Source organism: Kogia breviceps, chromosome X (assembly GCF_026419965.1).
Source record: "Kogia breviceps isolate mKogBre1 chromosome X, mKogBre1 haplotype 1, whole genome shotgun sequence".
Classification (NCBI taxonomy): Eukaryota; Metazoa; Chordata; class Mammalia; order Artiodactyla; family Physeteridae; genus Kogia; species Kogia breviceps.
This window is the reverse complement of record NC_081330.1, coordinates 36,903,905-36,922,421: the sequence shown is the minus strand read 5'-3', so window position 1 is coordinate 36,922,421 and position 18,517 is coordinate 36,903,905. Positions and strand designations below refer to the sequence as shown.

The 18,517-nt window shown below is 36.6% G+C and overlaps 1 protein-coding gene across 1 annotated transcript in view; it reads left to right on the top strand.

The window, feature by feature from the left end:
• Window positions 1-18,517, top strand: part of COL4A5 (collagen type IV alpha 5 chain) — a 245,943-nt gene that overhangs the window by 189,369 nt on the left and 38,057 nt on the right. The window contains exons 31-36 of the mRNA XM_059051327.2: window positions 2,154-2,321; window positions 3,169-3,258; window positions 3,734-3,883; window positions 5,272-5,370; window positions 6,750-6,839; window positions 7,245-7,384. Of these exons, the coding sequence (XP_058907310.1) occupies window positions 2,154-2,321; window positions 3,169-3,258; window positions 3,734-3,883; window positions 5,272-5,370; window positions 6,750-6,839; window positions 7,245-7,384 (737 nt within the window). The remainder of the gene's footprint in view (window positions 1-2,153; window positions 2,322-3,168; window positions 3,259-3,733; window positions 3,884-5,271; window positions 5,371-6,749; window positions 6,840-7,244; window positions 7,385-18,517) is intronic.

The following is an 18,517-nucleotide window of genomic DNA, read 5'->3' as shown; positions in this document are numbered from 1 at the left end:
CTGATCTTCATCAGAAAGTATTACTTTTTGTGAAAGTAAATATTTTATTGTGTTTCTGTTGGCAAACACATTTATAGTATATGTTATATGAGCATCTGAGCAAATGCCTAAAATAAATTTCTTTACTGATTACTAATATATGTTAGTAGTGAATCAATTTCTAATAAATTCCATTTGTAGACTTTTTGTTCTAATCTTTACATGGTTAGTTTTGTTTCCTAACCTAATGAATCTTTTTGCAACTTGCTTCTGCTTGGGTGGTTCATCTTGCTGCTGAACTGTAACTTCCTGCCTCTTGAACTTCAGGTCTACCAGGTACTGTAGTTCTCTCTCAAAAGCCTTATCTTTTTCTTTTTTAATATTGAGAATTTATTATATTAGAGCAAATCAAAAATATCATTCAAATATAATAGGATCATCATAAAAGATGCAAGAGATATTTCATGAAAATGGTTCTGAGAAATTGTAAATAGGATATTTCCTTTGATTTATTATCTTTTGAGCTCTATTGAGGTATAATAGACAAATAGAATTGTAATATATTTCAAATGTACAGTGTGATTATTTGATATATGTATACGTGGTGAAAGGATTTTCACAATCAAGTTAACACATCCATCACCTCACATATTTTCTGCTTTTTGTGTGTGAGAACCCTTAAGTTCTACTCTATTAGCAAGTTGCAGTTATACAATACAGTATTATCAATGATAGTCACCATGTTATACATTAAATCCTCAGAACTTATTCATCTTTTTTTTTCCAAAAGCCATATCTTAAAGCTTTAAACTTGGAAAACAAGATTTCTCCAGTTTGAAGTCTTTGTTTTCTTTTAATTACTTTGTAGAACCACTCTCTTGGAGCATATTTCAAAGGACTAATTAGTTATCTTGAAAACTCAGCTATTAAAAACTACTTGGGCTGTAATATAATAATAGACAGTGATTCATATAGGGCTATAATTGTGCACATGATTAGATATCTCATCATATTTCATAAATATAATAATATAAAATATCTCTCCCCTTTTAATAATCTTTTTACTATGAAATGGCAGCATTGGAACCATCACTGCTGTACCAACTAAATGGAATTCTCTAATCTTCAAAGTGAATTTAATCAGTTTAAAGGCATGCTGGTATATGACATCAAACAGGTCTTAAAATGCCAGCATCTTGCTCTCTTATAAAAATAATTGTCTGTGAATCTTCAACAATAATAAAATTAGGTCTCATTGTTGAAGGGATGCTTGGAATGGTCACCTGTTTCATCCCGCAGCTTTCAGTCAGTTATGGCACATCCCCATTTAATAGATGAGGACCAACAACATTAAGTGACTTAATAAGTCACGTAACTGATAGGTATTGGAGTGGGAACTTGCACCATGTTTGTAGTGTAATTCTTTTCACTAAACATATTCTTTTTTAACCACCTTGTTTTCTGGAGTATATTTTTGCAATGACATATTTTTTCTATAAAATCCTGACTGGATTACTGTGAAATAAAAGTTAACAACAAAGACTAATAATAATGTATTATTAAAACAACATGTAAAACAAAGCCAAAATAAAGTCAAAAGGGCCCATGTAACTTACTTATTCAGTTATTAATCTTTTTATGGATTATATAAATAGGTCTTTATAATTCATAATACCTCAGAGCAATGCAAATCCAAGTGTGGTCAATGGACCAGTGTCAAATTACAAACTGTTTGTTACCAGTCTGCACTGGAATTAGAAGAAATAGAGAGTAAGCATTTAGAAACTTCTATAGCAGTTTGACAGTGTAATTATATTTATTGAATATAATAACCAAAAGGTAGGATTGTATTTTATATGTCTTTGATTTTTTTATGTTAGTATTTTAGTAATTTTTATTGTGTTTTATTAAAAAATAGTCCATGATGGACCAGGAATTAAGAAAAGATTGGTCGTTCATGAGAAATAATTTCAGAAGCACCTTCTTAGAGAAATATACTTGAGAATCCTAAAGTTTTATTGTTGGTTATTTTCTGTGCATGATGCCAAAAGTATCTCTAACTCACTGTTAGGTTTGTTATATACAGGATTCTATCACTTGTTTGCTAGAAAAATAACCAGATACATCTCTTAAAACTGCTTCAATACTTTTTAATATTGGTTTGTATTAATTAGGTTTGCATGGAATACCAGGAGAGAAGGGGGATCCAGGACCTCCTGGATTTGATGTTCCAGGACCCCCTGGTGAGAGAGGCAGTCCAGGGATCCCTGGAGCACCAGGTCCTATGGGACCCCCAGGATCACCGGGGCTCCCAGGAAAAGCAGGTGCCTCTGGCTTTCCAGGTAAGTTTTAAGTCTTCCCTGATTTTGGATTCAGGAAATTAAAACTAATATGACTCTGGTATATTATCCTCTTGTACTTTTCTGGATTGACACTGTCCCTTAAGAAAAAGTGTTAAATGTCTTTGATTGTAGGAAACTCACTCTGCTATTTGTGTTTCACTTTTTCTCTCTTAGGGCTCCAGTTATATATTGCTGTGTAACAAATGACCCCAAAATTTAATGATTTAAATCAACCTTTTAATTTTGCTCAAGGTTTGCAGGTCAGGAATTAAGGGATGGCTTGCCAGGGTTGTTTATCTCTGATCCACATGGCATCAGCTGGAATGGTTGGGGTTGAAGGATCTACTTCTCTGACACTTGAGTGTTCATTGGCCTCTTCACATGGTATCTCATTATCCATAGAGGTACTTCACATTATGGTAGTATCAGGGTAGCTGCTCTCCTTCCAGGGCAGCTGGCTTCCAAAAGAGAGAATCCCCAAAACTGAAAGTGAGTGTACTAAGAGCCACAGATGGAAGCTGCAAGACTTCTTATGAGCTAGCATTGGGAGTCATACAGTGTCACTTGGTCAAGGGTAAGGCACAGAGTCATCCCAAATTCAAGGGGAGAAGGCTACTCTAGGCTGTGTATACTGGGAAGTGTGGTTCAATTGGGGACCATCTTTAGAGACTAACTACCACAATGATATAGGCAGTAGTGGTCACTAAGGTTACAATAGTTGGAAAGGGGTGAAACTTAGTGCCTTCCCTCCAAGTCTCAATAGTTTTCCAGTTGACATCTTTAAACTTATCTTTTATCTTTCCAAGGTCAAGGAAAGGTAAAAGATACTTATCGATATTCTTAAAAGGTGCCAAAGGTGAAATGGGTATGATGGGACCTCCAGGCCCAACAGGACCTTTGGGAATTCCTGGCAGGAGTGGTGTTCCTGGTCTCAAAGGTAATATTCAGGGTTTGCTGGCAGATGCATGAAAGAAAGAAATTAAATATTTTACTTTATGTCGATACAGAATATTTTTATTTGACTGCTTTAAAATGAGCAGTGCTTACTTGTATTTTGTTTCTTGTATTTTCATGGCATTTAAATAGGCACTGTTTTAAGTTTGGTGGTATGCTTAGCTTGGATACTATGAAACATGGTAAGTGCTTAGCTCAAAATAACAGAATATAGGGATTAAATTTTCACTTTTTACAGTCTTTGTAATTGTTAGAGAATCCCAGAAGAGAATCTGTTATTTGAGTGTAAAAGTGTGTGTGAGCTCAAGTTATTTATAGACAGTAAATAAGGTGCCTAAGTGTTTTGGGTGGTCAGTGGCCTACCCAACTAAGTAACATATGAATAATCTTTATATATGCATTAATCCTGGATGGATAAATCTGATCTGCTGTGTCTTCCCCACACATGTTGGGTTTAGGTGATGATGGTTTGCAGGGTCAGCCAGGACTTCCTGGCCCTGCAGGAGAGAAAGGTAGTAAAGGAGAGCCTGGCCTTCCAGGCCTTCCTGGACCAATGGATCCAGATCTGCTGGGCTCAAAAGGAGAGAAAGGGGACCCTGGCCTACCAGGTGAGTGAATGCATTTATTTATTAATGTGTTTCCTGGTATATATGAATTTTAATTTTTAATAGCATGGAAAGTGACTTCTAATCCAGGACTCACCAACAAAAGGCAGTTAGGTGCATCAAATTTGGGTAATGAAAATTAATTTTCACTGATTTCACTGATCAACTTTTGTTTGAGTATTTTCTTTGTAGTTTATCTGTAACAAACTATGAGGTTTTAAAATAGACAGTCACTTTCAGGCCTTCCAGAAAATAATATATAGGATGTGGTCAAGAGAAAAAAGATATATAGCCAGAATTACTTGGAAAACAGATTTCAGTGTTTGGAAAATTTGCTGGTCCTTTAAACTTTTTCGCCTTGAAACCAGATGAGGATGAGTGGTAACTTGTTGCCCTGCAGTGTTTTGATATCCACATCATGCTTGACTTTTAAGTACAGTTCATTGTTATTCTACCCTGGAAGAATAAACAAGTATTGGACTATGAACAGCCAAGCTCAGCTCTGGGGGAGGTTGCTGAAAGTAGGTCTAGGGAATGACTGTGTTGTTATAGTTATTTTATTAGAAGCAAATAAGGTATGAAGTGTAACAGGTTTTTAACATTTAAAAGTCCTTTTTTCTTTTTATAAAAGTATAATATATTCATAACAAAGCACCAGAAAATATAAATAAGCACAGATCAATAAATAAAACACAATCCAATCTATATAGAATAGTCTTTCAAACAACATGGAACTTTTAAAACTATCTATGTTTATTTGCAGATCATAGTAAAGTTTGTGACTCTTTCTGTGTTGTAACCATTACTACTGTCAGTCTGCCTGTGAGTGTGTGTGCAGGTGTGTGTGTAAACAGATGTTATAAGCTTCCCTATGAGCAGGACATGGTGGGATTTCTCCTCAAAAGAGAGTATTAAGACATTACTGTGATTTTGTATATAGTCATGAAAGAAGCAAAGCCACCTAATTTTTTATTCTTGTTAAAATGAGATACCTTTCTTGACTTACTTCTTGCAAGGCTTCTCTTCTCTTTCCATTATGCCTTCTGCAAAACAGAGGCAATAAACTGTATTTGCCTGTGATATAGGGTTATTAAAGATAGTTATAGAATCTAAGAGATAGCTTAGAGATAATCCTCCCCAATTCCTTCATTTTACAGTGTAAGAAACTGAGGCCCAAAGAGGAAAGTGACTTAATTATTGAGAGCTCTGCAATTCTTAATGGTAGCTAAATAAAAAAAGTGGGGGATTTTAATGAGTCCAGTGCTGTTGGTTCATACTATATCAGAATATCACTGTATTTCATTCATATTTCAGAGTTTGGTTAGCTTGCTTCACTAGATATATTTAATGATATCAGCCTAACTTGTCTTTCTTATACTCATCCTTGGAAGGTATTCCTGGAGTTGCAGGACCAAAAGGTTATCAGGGTTTGCCTGGAGACCCAGGGCAACCTGGACTGAGTGGACAGCCTGGATTGCCAGGACCATCAGGTAACTATGATAAACCACCTGTAGCAATTGGGTGGTTGATCCTGAACCCTGGAACAAAGTAATTATGTATTTATCATGTGTGATGATGTTTTGAATCTGGTCATGGCAATATGCTTGGGTAGATACTGAGATACGGACCTCTCCTTAACAAAAATGTTGCCATTTGGCCCAAGTGTCAACCGACAAGATTTGTAGAATATTTTGCTTTGCTCAGTTTCTTCTTTTTGTGGCATCAGTATGTACGCAAAATCAGAAGTACATCCAAGTAAGGTGCTGTGTTTTATTTATATACATCGCAGCATATGTAAATAAGACAGGTTATCTGGTAGGAGCCTAAGGAATTCACCCTTTTCAGTTCTCTATCTTCAGAGAAGTCAATCATTAAACCATGTAAAACAGATGGCTGCCAATTCTATTTTTATAAGTTTCTAAGGATAAACATTTCACAATCTACCTTGGTAATGTGTTATAGCATTAATCACTCTTACAGTCAACGTGGATTTTTTTATTATTTCTAATAAAACTCTTTCTTGCTGCTTCTTAAGCCATTTTCTTTTAGTTGGGCCCCTAAGGAATAAAGAGTAGCTCATCTCCATCTTTGTAAGAGCCCTTTAGGTCAGTTATTTTGTTCTGGACTCTGTACTGCATTACCTTGATGTAGTGGGAAGGAGAAATTATCTCCTTTTCTATCCTTCACATATTTTGCATTTTCTTCCCCAAGCTGGAAGACAGTGTGAAAGAAAATAATATTTAAGGCAACATTGTGGTCCTTGGAAAATACCTGGGTGACACCACAGAGCTCAAGTATCTAAGCTCTGGGAAGAATGTGTAAGCACAACAGCCATGACTGTTGGGGGGAGATAGTCCAGTACTTCTCCATCAACTCTTATCTATATCCCTGGCCTAATGTGCTGAGGGTGTATCATGACAGGTTACCACTTTCCTCTTCTTGTCTCACATGATCAGGCTCTACATGGGAATGCCACTTCTGAATCTTTTAAAAAGAGTCCCTTTATATTGGATTTACCTGTGATAAATATAGTAAGGTACTTATTATACATAAATGACAAATAAGATTTCAGGTGATTGGAATAGTTTTAGGGAAAGAAACAAGGTGTCTTGGTGAAAGTTTTGCATTTTTAAAATAAATTTGTATTAGGAAACCTCTGTTACCATGATTATATTGTAATATGTTCCTAAAGAGATTTCTTAGTAACTCTTACCTGTTTTATGCTGAGTTAGATCTGTGTAACTTAATCATATGATAATATTTAATCCATTCAATCTCACGCTTGCATTTTAATTACAACCCATACCAGGAAACCAGACAACCTTCATATTGCTGAGTTGTCTTAATTTTACCAATTTGACTTTTGTAGGTCCCAAGGGTAACCCTGGTCTCCCTGGGAAGCCAGGACTTACAGGACCTCCTGGACTTAAAGGAAACATAGGCGATATGGGTTTTCCAGGTGAGTGATGAAAATTTCCCAAATATTTAGTTCCATTAATGGAAGATGGTTCACTATCTTTGTTATTAGAAATGAGACTGGTATTGATAGAGTCAAACTGAGACAATATCTAAGGCAGTCAGTGGGTAGAGCTCTCTCATTACCCAAATATTTGAAGTGCGAATTAAGAGACAGAGCTTTAGAAAGAATTCACAAACTTACATATTTTTCTCCAGCTATACCCCCTTTCACTTAAACTTCCTTGAAAAATAGGCTTTTATATAATCCTGGTTGTAAAGCTCATTATAATATATATATCAGAATTTGCAGAATTATTTTAAAAAATATTTTTGCTTGGTCATGTGTATCATATGTATCCCACAAACAATATTTTGTAAAAGATTGCATACTACATGTTTCTAACAGGCCCCCAGGGTGCAAAAGGGTCTCCTGGACCTCCTGGAGTTCCTGGACAACCTGGATCCCCAGGATTACCTGGACAGAAAGGAGAAAAAGGTGATCCTGGTATTTCAGGCATTGGTCTTCCAGGTCTTCCTGGTCCAAAGGTAATCCTACTCAGGTATATGCCTGAGCAGATATGATTTTTCTTTAACATTGCGCTCGTTCCTAATTCTTACTTAAACAAACTATAGAATGGCATGGTATAGTCTGGGCAAGAAGTTCATTCCTTCTCTTTTCTCCTATATTGTAAGGAGATCTATTTTAGGTTTGCAGCCAGTCCAAAAAAAGGGGGGGGGATCTTTCTGATTTCTTTATTTTCCCTCTGTCTTACTCTTTGAGTATGTTTCAGTAACCCAAAAGCATCTTTCTGCCTAGTTTTGGGTTCTTTTTCCTTTTTAGTGATGTTGTTGGTCTTTGTCCTAATATTATTATTAACTAATTTGAAGAGGCTTATAAGCAAAGTAACTTATAAAATTGATGAAGGTGCAGTAGTATTCTTAACTGCATATCTGAGGTGGTTCTCCGAAAACAGTTTTACATATATCTCTCTGTCCCTAGTCAGTGTGAAAACTTTGGTGGTATTTCTCAAGCAATCAAATCTAGAACTTGTTTAAGAATCACTGGACTCACAAATGTTTGATAACTGCTTAATTCCCTGTAAAAAGGTAGTAATTGCTATTGATTTGCAGAAGTATTTTATAACTAGCAGAAAGGTTTCCATTGTCTAATATATATGTTGCAAGTATTTTCTCCCAGTGAAGTGTTTGTCTTATAACGATGTTTAATCATTCAGTTACAACACAAAACCTGAGAGTATTAGAAAAGGAATTGTGTTACTCAACTTCCATGAAAGTAGTGAAAGTTCCCACTGAGATAAGAATTTATTGAATAACATTTTAAAGATAATTTCTTTTTAATAGTATACAAAAAGACTATATTTCTTTAAATATTTATTTTCTTTCTGTTTTTGGCTGCATCGGGTCTTAGTTGTGGCATGTGGGATCTTTTATTTGTTGTGGCATGGGGGCTCTTCACTGGGGCACGCAGACTTCTCTCTAGTTGTGGTGCGCGGGCTCCAGGGTGCGTGGGCTCTGTAGTTTGTGGCACGCAGCCTCTCTCATTGAGGTACGCAAGCTCTGTAATTGTGGCACGTGGGCTTAGTTGCCCTGCGGCATGTGGGATCTCAGTTCCCCAACCAGGGATTGAACCCGTGTCCCCTGCATTGTAAGGCGGATTCTTTACCACTGGACCACCAGGGAAGTCCCCCAAAAGACTATCTTTTGATTGCCCAATCAACTTATTTTAAGAAGAAATCAAGAGAAATTTCTGCATATTAATTGTGGATTAACAGTATAAAGTTTATTGAAATGAATCTTAATTTTTTCTATTTAAATTTTATCAGTAATACATGAATACATACTTTACTAAAAATAATAATACAGGCATATCAAGGGCAAAAGTGAAAACCTCCTTTATAACATGTCTTCTTTATTCCATTCCCTTCCCCATAGAATCCACTGTTAATAGTTGGTGTGTAAATTTGAATCCCTTGCAACATATTCTCTTTCTCTCTCTCGATACACACACACAGACGCACACACATATATACACATACACACAGAATTTTGTTTTTTCTACACTTTGTGCATATGCAGAGTCATAGAATACACACTGTTCAATATGTTACCATATCACTTATGTCTTTTAATATTTCTTCTTTCAGTATATCTTAATCAGTTTTCTTCGTCAATGTACATCATTGTTAATGGCTGCATGATATCCTACTTCTGTTGCAATTCATATCATAATAAACATTCTTACACATATCTGTGGACACATGTACAATTATTTATACTGTAGAGATTCTTAAAAGTGAAATTGCTGGGTCAAAAGATAATGTGCATTTCAATTTTTGTCTTTTTAAGTTTTTATATTAATAGTAACAAATTAGATTGATTTTAAAAATCAACCAGCACACTGTAGTGTATACAGAAATAGAAAAATAATGTTGTATACATGAAACTTTTTTGTATAATGTTATAAATCAATAAAAATAAAATCAACCAGTATGAAATAATGTAAAATGAGAACTCCTTTCCACACATTTACATACTCCAAATCCATAGTTCTTCCCCAAGGTAACCACGTTTAATAGTCCCTCATGTATTTGTCCAGAAAAGGCTTTTTATGCATCTATATGTTTGTATATATGATAGGTATTTCATCAATTTTAAGACTCAGTTTTGTACAATTCAAAATCTCTAATATTGAGGTGCATTGTACAATGGGAAACATCTTACGATTACAATTAGAAGCATTTTTCCCTCAGTTATTGATGCATGGAAAGATGCGGCATCTTCTAATGGAAGTTATATTTTTATTTATATGCATGAAATCATATTCAATACTATATATCTGCTCTGGACCTAATGGTCATAGTTTACTAGATTTTAGCATACTTTCTTTATCAGCCTATAAATATACACCTCATTCTTTTCATAATTATATAGTATTTTCTGTTTAGGTTAACCATAAATAATTTAACCTATTATTAGTACTGAAATAGCTTCTGTATTTTCATGATTACAAACATATGTTGCACTGAAATTCCTATCCATATCTTACATAAATATCTTAAGATTATTTGGTAAATATTGCCATAGAATAAATTCTGAGTAGATTTGATGGAATCCAGCATATATATGCCTTGTTTTTTAACATCTTTATTGGAGTATAATTGCTTTACAATGGTGTGTTAATTTCTGCTTTATAACAAAGTGAATCAGTTATACATATACATATATTCCCGTATCTCCTCCTTCTTGCATCTCCCTCCCACCCTCTCTATCCCACCCCTCTAGGTGGTCACAAAGCACCAAGCTGATCTCCCTATGCTATGTGGCTAGTTCCCACTAGCTATCTATTTTATCATTGGTAGTATATATAAGTCCATGCCACTCTCTCACTTCGTCCCAGCTTACCCTTCCCCCTCCCAGTGTCCTCAAGTCCATTCTCTACATCTGCATCTTTATTCCTGTCCTGCCCCTAGGTTGTTCACATGCAATTTTTTTTTAGATTCCATATATATGCGTTAGCATACAGTATTTGTTTTCCCTTTCTGAGTTACTTCACTCTGTATGACAGACTCTAGGTCCATCCACCTCACTACAAATAACTCAATTTTGTTTCTTTTTATGGCTGAGTAATATTCCATTGTATATATGTGCCACATCTTCTTTCTCCATTCATCTGTTGATGGACACTTAGGTTGCTTCCATGTCCTGGCTATTGTACATAGAGCTGCACTGAACATTGTGGTAATGAATCTTTTTGAATTATGGTTTTCTCATGGTATATGCCCAGTAGTGGGATTGCTAGGTCATATGTTAGTTCTATTTTTAGTTTCTTAAGGAACCTCTATACTCTTCTCCATAGTGGCTGTATCAATTTACGTTCCCACCAACAGTGCAAGAGGGTTCCCTTTTCTCCACACCCTCTCCAGCATTTATTGTTTGTAGATTTTTTTTTATGATGGCCATTCTAACTGGTGTGAGCTGATGCCTCACTGTCATTTTGATTTGCATTTCTCTAATGATTAGTCATGTTGAGCATCCTTTCATTTGTTTGTTGGCAATCTGTATATCTTCTTTGGAGAAATGTCTATTTAGGAATTCTGCCCGTTTTAAGATAAAATAATACCATCTAAAAGAAACAGTAGGATACTGTTCTAATTTCATTCTTTTACATGTAGCTGTCCAGTTTTCCTAGCACCACTAATTGAAGAGGCTGTATTTTCTCCATTGTATATTCTTGCCTTCCTGGGATAAACCCCACTTGATCATGGTGTATGATCCTTTTAATGTACTGTTGGATTCTCTTTGCTAGTGTTTTGTTGAGGATTTTTGCATCTATGTTCATCAGTGATATTGGCCTGTAGTTTTCTTTCTTTGTGACATCCTGGTCTGGTTTTGGTATCAGGGTGAGTGGTGGCCTCGTAGAATGAGTTTGGGAGTGTTCCTCCCTCTTCTATATTTTGGAAGAGTTCGAGAAAGAAAGTGTTAGCTCTTCTCTAAATGTTTGATAGAATTCAGCTGTGAAGCCATCTGGTCCTGGGCTTTTGTTGGTTGGGAGATTTTTAATCACAGTCTCAATTTCAGTGCTTGTGACTGGTCTGTTTATATTTTCTATTTCTCCCTGGTTCAGTCTCAGAAGGTTGTGCTTTTTTAAGAATTTGTCCATTTCTTCCACGTTGTCCATTTTATTGTCATATAGTTGCTTGTAGTAATCTCTCATGATCCTTTGTATTTCTGCAGTGTCAGTTGTTACTTATCCTTTTTCATTTCTAATTCTATTAATTTGAGTTTTCTCCCTTTTTTTCTTCATGAGACTGGCTAATGGTTTATCAATTTTGCTTATCTTCTCAAAGAACCAGCATTTAGTTTTATTTATCTTTGCTATTGTTTCCTTCATTTCTTTTTCATTTATTTCTGATCTGATCTTTATGATTTCTTTCCTTCTGCTAACTTTGGGGGTTTTTGTTCTTTCTCTAATTGCTTTAGGTGTAATATTAGGTTGTTTATTTGAGATTTTTCTTGTTTCTTGAGGTGGGATTGTATTGCTATAAACTTCCCTCTTAGAACTGCTTTTGCTGTATCCCATAGGTTTTGGGTCATCGTGTTTTCATTGTCATTTGTCTCTAGGTGTTTTCTTATTTCCTGTTTGATTTCTCCGGTGATCTCTTGGTTATTTAGTAGTGTATTATTTAGCCTCCATGTGTTTGTATTTATTTTTTGTATTTTTAACAGATTTTTTAACAGATTTTCATCTGTAACTGATATCTAGTTTCATCGCATTGTGGTTGGAAAATATACTTGATTTAAATTTTCTTAAATTTACCAAGGCTTGATTTGTGACCCAAGATATAACGTATTCTGGAGAATGTTCCATGAGCACTTGAGAAGAAAGTGTATTCTGTTGTTTTTGGATGGAATGCCCTATAAATATCAGTTAAGTCCATCTTCTTTAATGTATCATTTAAAGCTTGTGTTTCCTTATTTATTTTCATCTTGGATGACCATCCAAGATGGTCAACCATTGGTGAAAGTGGGGTGTTAAAGTCCCCTACTATGATTGTGTTACTGTCAATTTCCCCTTTTATGGCTGTTAGCATTTGCCTTATATATTGAGGTGCTTCTGTGTTGAGTGCATAAATATTTACAATTGTTATATCTTCTTCATGGATTGATCCCTTGATCATTATTTAGTATCCTTCTTTGTCTCTTGTAATAGTCTTTATCTTAAAGTCTATTTTGTCTGATATGATAATTGCTACTCCAGCTTTCTTTTTATTTCTATTTGCATGGAATATCTTTTTCCATCCCCTCACTTTCAGTCTGTATGTGTCCCTAGGTCTGAAGTGGGTCTCTTGTAGACAGCATATATACAGGTCTTGTTTTTGTATCCATTCAGCCAGTCTTTGTCCTTTGTTTGGAGCATTTAATCCATTTACATTTAAGGTAATTATCAATATGTATATTCCTATTCCCGTTTTCTTAGTTGTTTTGCTTTTGTTATTGTAGGTCTTTTCCTTCTCTTCTGTTTCATGCCTAAAGAAGTTCCTTTAGCATTTGTTGTAAAGCTGGTTTGGTGATGCTGAATTCTCTTAGCTTTTGCTTGTCTGTAAAGGTTTTAATTTCTCTGTCAAATCTGAATGAGATCCTGACTAGGTAGAGTCATCTTGGTTGTAGGTTTTTCCCTTTCGTTACTTTGAATACGTCCTGCCACTCCCTTCTGGCTTGCAGAGTTTCTGCTGGAAGATCAGCTGTTAACCTTATGGAGATTCCCTTGTGTGTTATTTGTTGCTTTTCCCTTGCTGCTTTTAATATTTTTTTGTATTTAATTTTTGATAGTTTGATTAATATGTGTCTTGGCATGTTTTCCTTGGATTTTTCCTGTATGGGACACTCTGGACTTCCTGGACTTGACTGTTTCCTTTGCCATATTAGGGAAGTTTTCAACTATAATCTCTTCAAATATTTTCTCAGTCACCTTTTTTTTCTTCTTCTTCTGGGACCCCTATAATTCAAATGTTGGTGCATTTAATGTTGTCCCAGAGTTCTCTGAGACCATCCATAATTCTTTTCATTCTTTTTTCTTTATTCTGTTCTGTGGTAGTTATTTCCACTGTTTTATCTTCCAGGTCACTTATCCATTCTTCTGCCTCAGATATTCTGCTATTGATTCCTTGTAGAGAATTTTGAATTTCATTTATTGTGTTGTTCATCATTGTTTGTTTGCTGTTTAGTTCTCCTAGGTACTTGTTAAACGTTTCTTGTGTTTTCTCCATTCTATTTCCACGATTTTAGACCATCTTTACTATCATTACTCTGAATTCTTTTTCAGGTAGACTGCCTATTTCCTCTTCATTTGTCTGGTCTGGTGGGTTTTTACCTTGCTTCTTCATCTGCTGTGTGTTTCTCTGTCTTCTCATTTTGCTTAACTTATTGTGTTTGGGGTCTCCTTTTCGCAGGCTGCAGGTTAGTAGTTCCCATTGTTTTTGGTGCCTGCCCCCAGTGGCTAAGTTTGGTTCAGTGGGTTGTGTAGGCTTCGTGGTGGAGGGAACTAGTGCCTCTGTTCTGGTGGATGAGCCTGGATCTTGTCTTTCTGGTTGGTGGGTCTGCATCTGGTGGTGTGTTTTGCGGTGTCTGTGACCTTATTATGATTTTAGGCAGCCTCTCTGCTAATGGGTGGGGTTGTGTTCTTGTCTTGCTAGTTGTTTGGCACAGGGTGTCCAGCACTGTAGCTTGCTGGTCGTTGAGTGTACCTGGGTCTTAGTGTTGAGATGGAGATCTCTGGGAGATCTTTCACTGTTTGATATTATGTGAAGCCGGGCAGTGTCTGGTGGACCAATGTCCTGAACTCGTGTCTCCCACCTCAGAGCCACAGGCCTGACACCCAGCTGGAGCATGGAAATCCTGTCAGCCACATGGCTCAGAAGAAAGGGGAGAAAAAAAGAAAGAAAGAGGGAGGGAGGCAGGGAGGGAGGGAGAGGAAGAAAAAGAAAGAAAGAAAGAAAATAATGTTATTAAAATAAGAAATAATTATTAAAAATAAAAACAATTAAAAAGTAATAAAATAAAACACAACAACAACAACAAAAATGGACAGACAAAACCCTAGGACAAATGGTAAAAGCAAAGCTCTACAGACAACATCACGCAAAGAAGCATACACATACACACTCACAAAAAGAGAAAAAGGAAAAAAAAAAAAAAAAAATATATATATATATATATATATATATATATATATATATATATATCATTGCTCCCAAAGTCCACCGCCTCAAATTTGGGATGATTTGTTGTCTATTCAGGTATTCCACAGATGCAGGGTGCATCAAGTTGATTGTGGGGATTTAATCCACTGCTCCTGAGGCTGCCGGGAGAGATTTCCCTTTCTCTTCTTTGTTCACACAGCTCCTGGGGTTCATCTTTGGATTTGGCCCCACCTCTGTATGTAGGTCACCTGAGGGCTTCTGTTCTTTGCTCAGACAGGACGGGATTAAAGTAGCAGCTGATTAGAGGGCTCTGGCTCACTCAGTCCGAGGGGGGCGTGGAGGGGTATGGAATGTGGGGCAAGCCTGCGGCGGCAGAGGCCCACATATCTTTGCACCAGCCTGAGGCACATCGTTTGTTCTCTCTGGGAAGTTGGTCCGGATCACGGGACTCTGGCAGTGGTGGGCTGCACAGGCTCCCAGGAGGGGAGGTGTGGATAGTGACCTGTGCTTGCACACAGGCTTCTTGGTGGCTGCAGCAGCAGCCTTAGCGTCTCATGCCTGTCTCTGGTGTCCATGCTGATAGCTGCATCTCACGCCCACCTCTGGAACTCGTTTAGGTGGTGCTGTGAATCCTCTCTCCTCACACCCCCCGAAACAATGGTCTCTTGTCTCTTAGGCAGGTCCAGACTTTTTCCCTGACTCCCTCCCAGCCAGTTGTGGCTCACTAGCCCCCTTCAGGCTGTCTTCACGCGGCCAACCCCAGTCCTCTCTCTGGGATCCGACCTCCAAAGCCCGAGCCTCAGCTCCCAGCCCCGACCCGCCCCAGCCGGTGAGCAGACAAGCCTCTCGGACTGGTGAGTGCTGGTCGGCACCGATCCTCTGTGCAGGAATCTCTCCTCTTTGCCCTCCGCACCCTGTGGCTGCGCTCTCCTCCGTGGCTCCGAAGCTTCCCCCCGCCACCACCTGCAGTCTCCACCAGTGAAGGAGCTTCCTAGTGTGTGGAAACTTTTCCTCCTTCACAGCTTCCTCCCTGAGGGGCAGGTCTCATCCCTATTCTTTTTTCTGTTTTTCCTTTTTTCTTTTGCCCTACCCAGGTACATGGGGAGTTTCTTCTGCCAGCGTTCAGTAGGTGTTCTGTAGGAGTTGTTCCACATGTAGATGTATTTTTGATGTATTTGTAGGGAGCAAGGTGATCTCCACGTCTTACTCTTCTGCCATCTTGAAGGTCTTCCTCTAATTGCTGCTTTTCCTCATTTTCTCGTCGAGTGTCTAACTTTTTTTCCCTTGTTGCTTAGTCTGCTTTACCTTGCTCATAGGGGGCCGCATGCAGAGTTCTCACACCTGGCCCTTCAGACCAGAGTTCCTCCTGGGAAATAACTGTGCCAACACCTCAGCTCTGGGATGGTGTGCAGAAGCCTGTATATTCCTTTTTAATATTGATAGTTACTGGCAAATTTTCCTAGTTAAATAGCTCTACTGCTTGATACTCCCTTGATCAGTGTAAGAAATTTTCTATTTTCTCCTCATTTTACAAGTATTAGGTATTATCAGTTTTTTTAATTTTGTCTATCTAATGGGTAAAAAGTAGCATATCATTGTTTAAATTTGAATTTTCCTGATTCCAAGTGAGATTTCTTATATGTATATCTCCTCAGCCAATTGTCTATTCATACTCTTTGCCTCATTTTTTAGGAGGGGATTTCCTTATGTATTTCCTATTGATTTGTAAAAGTACTTTATAAACACCGAAGATGCATCCATTGTCTATTATATATGTTGCAAATAGTTTCTCCCAGTCAGTTGTTTGTCTTACTACAGTGTTTACTGTACATTTCATCAAGTAGAAGTTTAACATTTTAACATAAACGAATGTTATACTCATTCATTCATTCAAAAAATACCTATTGAGTATGTATGATGTGCCAGGAACTATTTTAGGTGCTGGAGATAGGGTATGAGTGAAACAAATTCACTGCCTGCATGGAGTTTACATCTAGTCAGTGAACAAAATAAACAAAAAGTTTGTAAAAGGTATTGCAAAATTAGAGTGAGGCTTGGCGATAAGAATTGCTGAGAAATGTTACATTTTTTAAAAATAGGGTAGTAAGGAAAAGTTTCTCTGATAACAATTGTTTAAGTGGCCTCATGCAATGAGGGACTTAGTCATTCAAAGACCCTGGCATTTCGAGAAATATAAATGAGGCTAGTGTGAATTAAGCCAAGTTTTGAGGTGAAAGTCAGTAGCAGATGAGATCAGGTTGGTAATGGAGGATAGATTATCTAGGGCTTTTTAGATCATAGTAAGGCTTATACTCCTAAGTGAAATAAGGGACAACTGGAAGGAATAACATGATTGTACTTTAATTTTAAAAAAATCACAGCTCTCATTTTGGATATAAATTATAGAGGAGTAAGGATGAAAAGAGTGAGACCAATTATGACACTATTTTTATTATTATTATTTTATTTTTATTATTCTTTATAATACAAACTAGAGATGTTGATAACTTGCATCGGGGTGGTGGCAGTGGAAGTGATAAGAAACTGTCAGAATCTTAAGATATTTTCCAAGTCAAGTCAGCAAGATTTGTGTATGGAATATGAGAGAAAGAGAGATAGAGGTCAAGGATGACTCTAAAGTTTTTATCTGAGCAACTGCAAGAATGGAGTTGCTACATACTGAGATAGGAGGGATTTGGGGAGAAACAGATTAGGCAGGAAAGATCAGGAGCATGGTTTTCTGATTGTTATGAAGACTTCTATATCTAAGGTTATAAAAAGAGTCCTATATATTTTATTCCAGTATTTGCATGATTTTATTCTTTATGTTTACATCTTTAACCCATCTGACTTTTTCTGTATGTTTTGCAAGGTGAGAAACTATATATTTTTTTCCAAATAAATTATCCAAATAACCCAAACCCATTTGTTATGAGCTCCATTCTTTACTCATTGATTTGAAATTACATTTTAAAAATTTTCTAAATTTGTTTATACATATTTTTTTCTAGACTGAGTGAATTTTAACATTCATACAGTGCAACCAAAATTACCATAATAATTCATCTCTGAAAGTATAATGGATGGCAGCAGAAAACCATGTTTCAACTGGCCAGTGTCCACAGTATATTCAACTCTTCAAGCAAGAGGCTAACTCTTAGTTTTTCTATGCATCCTACAAGTATATTTCAGTAAGGAAATCTACACTAAATATGGACATTTGCAGAGCTGATAAAACCAGGAAATCATGTATTTGAAGTATCCTACTGTTTCTTTTAGATGGTATTATTTTATCTTAAAATGATGACATATTTAAAAAATAAGATTTTACCTCTCAGTTCTAATAGGCACAGGCAGTCCTTGCTTTGTACAGTTCTGATATGCACAAATTTGTTACCACAGTTTAGTTAAATAGCATCAGTCCACAACAATATGGTTCAAATTTAAGTTACCGTGATATATAAGCTCTTCAATCCCTAAACCACTATGTAAATATCTACTGTGCATCATGATCAGTGAGCAGTCATTTCACTTTTTTCAAATTCTGTCAGTGATTCATCACTGTGAATCTATTGTTCCCATAATGCATTGACAGCAAAGCATGTAGATGTGTTGCCTCTGTCTCTCATTGATAAAACAAACTGAAATTTAACAAAAATGGATAATCAAAAGAGAAAATTGACCAACAATGATGAAAGTGCAGTAAAAAAAATGAAAGGTGATAACACTGGAAATGAAATTTAAATCTAATGTAGATGGAGTTAGAGATGAAATAGCCAGCCAAAGGAATGTTGACACTGCCACCATTTGAGAGACTTTAGATGTGCAGCCAATAAAGCTAGTGAAGTTGAAATGATCAACATATGAACTTGACTCTCTATACATGTATAACTGACAGGAAGAGGGATTTTGGTGTTTTGAGAAAAACTTTTACAGGTCATAGAATGATCATTTTTTC